The sequence below is a fragment of the Pinus tabuliformis genome, chromosome Q (genome assembly GCF_031772625.1).
Source record: "Pinus tabuliformis cultivar Carrire ecotype Pingquan chromosome Q, CPIR1, whole genome shotgun sequence".
Lineage (NCBI taxonomy): Eukaryota > Viridiplantae > Streptophyta > Pinopsida > Pinales > Pinaceae > Pinus > Pinus tabuliformis.
The window spans coordinates 1,198,030,555-1,198,033,782 of record NC_142296.1 but is presented as its reverse complement, the minus strand read 5'-3'; the positions used below and the strand labels follow the sequence as shown (position 1 = coordinate 1,198,033,782).

Sequence of the window (3,228 nt, the reverse complement as noted above, 5' to 3'; positions counted from 1 at the left end):
CTAATCTGGAAAAGATATGGAGCTAACTGTGAAAATTGAAATAAATTTCTCTAAGCATAGAACATACCTAAAATTAACAATTATGGACTTAAAATACTTGTAAATCAATGGATCTTTGTCTTTGCGATAAGAAGAAAAACTCTTTGAGGATTTTGTTACTCTTTCTCTCTTATAAGGTTTTGAAATATGGGGTTGTAATGTCTCTAGAAAATCATACAAAAAAATAGAGAAATTCCAAAAGCTCCTTTAACTTATAATCTATAAATTAAAGCAAATATATCTTGTCTGATTGAACAAGACAAATAGCATTAAAGACAAAGAGACTTCCTAATATTGTTCTAGTCTCTAGCCAAAACCATTGTGGAATAAAGATTCCGAGTCTTGAATAAATCAATGGGTAATGCAAAATAATGATAATATTAAAAATATTATTACATCTATATTTAAGGATAAATTATGGTGTAATAAAGAATTAGAGAATAAAAGAAAATAATGATATTTAACAAAGATTACTTTTAATCTAGAAGATAATTTTTTTTTTTTTTGATTAGGTTAAAAAGAAAATGAACACTATTAAAATATGAAGAATATCTCACTAAAACCACAGTAAAATAGGGTGTTGCAAAATTCTCAAAATATCACCAGTCCAATGAATTTTTCATATTTCCAACAATAAGAGCGTTGAGAATGGAAAAAAATTTCCCTTAGAATGGTCCATGTACATCCACATTCGATCACAATTTCAAAATGTTCGTTACAATATGACATTTCTAATTAATTTAACTCATCAAAACTATGGTTCTTTTGTAATGATTTTCTTAAAGATTTTTGAATATGAAAATAATATTCCAAATCAAACAAAGTAATTCCTTACTTTTTTAAAGTTCAATAGGAAAAATCAGATCTCAGTGCACATTAACCACACCCACCCCAAATCAACTGCAAATTATTTATATATCCAATGAATAGGGAACAAAATTGCACTATGAACTTAACTACATGCCCATTGAATACCCAAATCTAAAATTAACATAAACTCAAATATTAACCTCTACCACCATCATTACCCAAATCTAAAATTAACATAAACTCAAATATTAACCTCTACCACCATCATCTTCGATAATTTAATTGACCTAAATAAATGGCTTAGATAGTTTTACAACATAGTTATTGGATTAAGTAAAATTATATCCTCATCTCTATATTCCAAAAATCCAAAAACACTTTTAAAAATATCATATTTCATGCCTTTAAATGCTTAATTGTATTTCAACCTTGTAACAATATAACATTTTTTTACTAATGATCAACCAAAAGTTCCCAAAATATCATATTTCATGCGTTTAAATGCTTAATTGTTTTTCAACCTTGTAACAATATAACATTTTTTTTTTTTTTAACTAATGATCAACCAAGAGTTCCTATTCATTCCATTTGATAAGCACCTAACTAAATTTTCTTGAGGAAACATCAATTTGCAATATACACATCAAATAATGCATCATAGCTCTCATTTTTCACATTGATTATGGCTTGAGGAAACATTATTATATACCTTGAATAATGCAGCATACGCTCATTTTCACATTAATTTGTTAATTTTAATTTTTAAGAATTTATTAAGCTGCAATAGATAGTTTTCCTTGGCGTTAACACGATCTTTGTGTGAACTTCACAAGTTTTAAGAACTCAACAAAATCCTGGTCTATCCGAAAATTGTCATGTGATTTAATTGCATTATTTTGTCAGTAACAGGTAATACTACAATAATATATACCCTCTTATCACTTTATTTGAGTGCTACATAATACTTGTCATATTTGAATTCCTTTGATGGAGATCAAGAGGCTGGAGCAGCAATGAGTCTTAACAGCTAAGGTTGCTTCCTGGATCTACGCCGAACTGACTGCAGTATTTGGTGTAATAACTGATGCGGTTATTTACTTGGTCAGCGTTTCCACCGTTGCATTCTATTGCTCCGTTGATTGCTTGAATTGTTGCCCCAAATCCTTGGCCGGATGTAATAGCGGAGTGGCAGTCGCTGTTCACATTCCAATACCAGAGCGCAGTCTTCCATGAGATTAGGGCATCCTGAGCCACAATTTCAGGGTCATTCAGCAGATCCACGCCGAGGTAATTTCCAGCTGGACCATAGTTGAAATTCCTGCAAAATCTGAGAGAAAACAAGAAGCAAGCAAATGGTGGGTTACCAAATATTTAATTCAATTTCAATAGAGAAAAAGCATTATAGCATATATAGAAATACATATACACAAAGAAGCATACCATGAGAGTTGTATGGGGCCACGGCCGTAGTATTGCTTCCCGGGTGCGCAGGGATATTGTGTACTGTTGGAATCACAGTAGTCGCCCTTCTGTATCTCCTCGATATAACAGAAACCTGTAAGTGAATCCCTATATAAGTCAATATATCGATGTAAATATCTACAAATTCTGAAATGAAGTCATCAATTTTAGAGATTTTAAGGTCATATTCAGAATTTATTTATAGAAACAGAAGGTATATATGGATGTGAGACGCACTTCCAGTCTCGTGAGCAACGTTGGCGAAGAAAGCGGCAATTTCTCTCTTCTCGTCATCGGAAGTCCCAGTTGTGCCGAAGCCAGAGAATGCATTGGCCGCAGTAATGAAGTCACTGTATGTATAGAAATTCTTTGCTTCACAGGTATCAGAAACCCCAGATAAAATTCCATTGAAGAAATCTTCAGTAGCAATATCCTCCACATCTCCACGGCATGTAGAAAGGGCAAGAGCAAGCCCTAGAATAAACATGCTCGCTGTCATAACAGGGAGATGAATTGCCATATTAGCTTGATGGAGTGTTATCTATCAAGACTGATGTTGTCACTGGCACAGCCACAGACTGAAAACTTCACAGTTCTGTAATGAGGGAGGGGTGAGACAGGTGTTTGGTTATATGGCCATAGACGTGGGTAGTGGGATGATCTTTAGTTTACCTGATTCGAAGGAGATGGACAAAATCCCACCCCATCATTCTAGATAATCTGATTCGTTGACTTGACTTGTCCTACCACACGTTTGGGAAATTAGTTGTTTTGCTCTCTGGAACACGGCCAAAAACTGGATTTTTTGCGAGTCAACCACAGCCACTTCGCTTTACGGGGCGAATACAGAGTCAAACATGATGGAGTCACAACCACTACATTATTTTTAACTTTATGGATGAGAGAATATTGACACGA

General features: G+C 33.6%; 1 protein-coding gene across 1 annotated transcript; it reads right to left on the bottom strand.

Moving 5' to 3' along the window:
• Nucleotides 1-1,603: 1,603 nt before the first annotated feature.
• LOC149224054 (endochitinase 4-like) lies at nt 1,604-2,913 on the bottom strand. Its single transcript, XM_089383475.1, has 3 exons — nt 2,548-2,913; nt 2,290-2,404; nt 1,604-2,167 (listed from the first exon to the last, which is right to left on the bottom strand). The coding sequence occupies exons 1-3, from the start codon at nt 2,828-2,830 to the stop codon at nt 1,870-1,872; spliced, it is 696 nt and encodes a 231-aa protein (XP_089239601.1). The 5' UTR covers nt 2,831-2,913; the 3' UTR covers nt 1,604-1,869.
• Nucleotides 2,914-3,228: the final 315 nt, after the last annotated feature.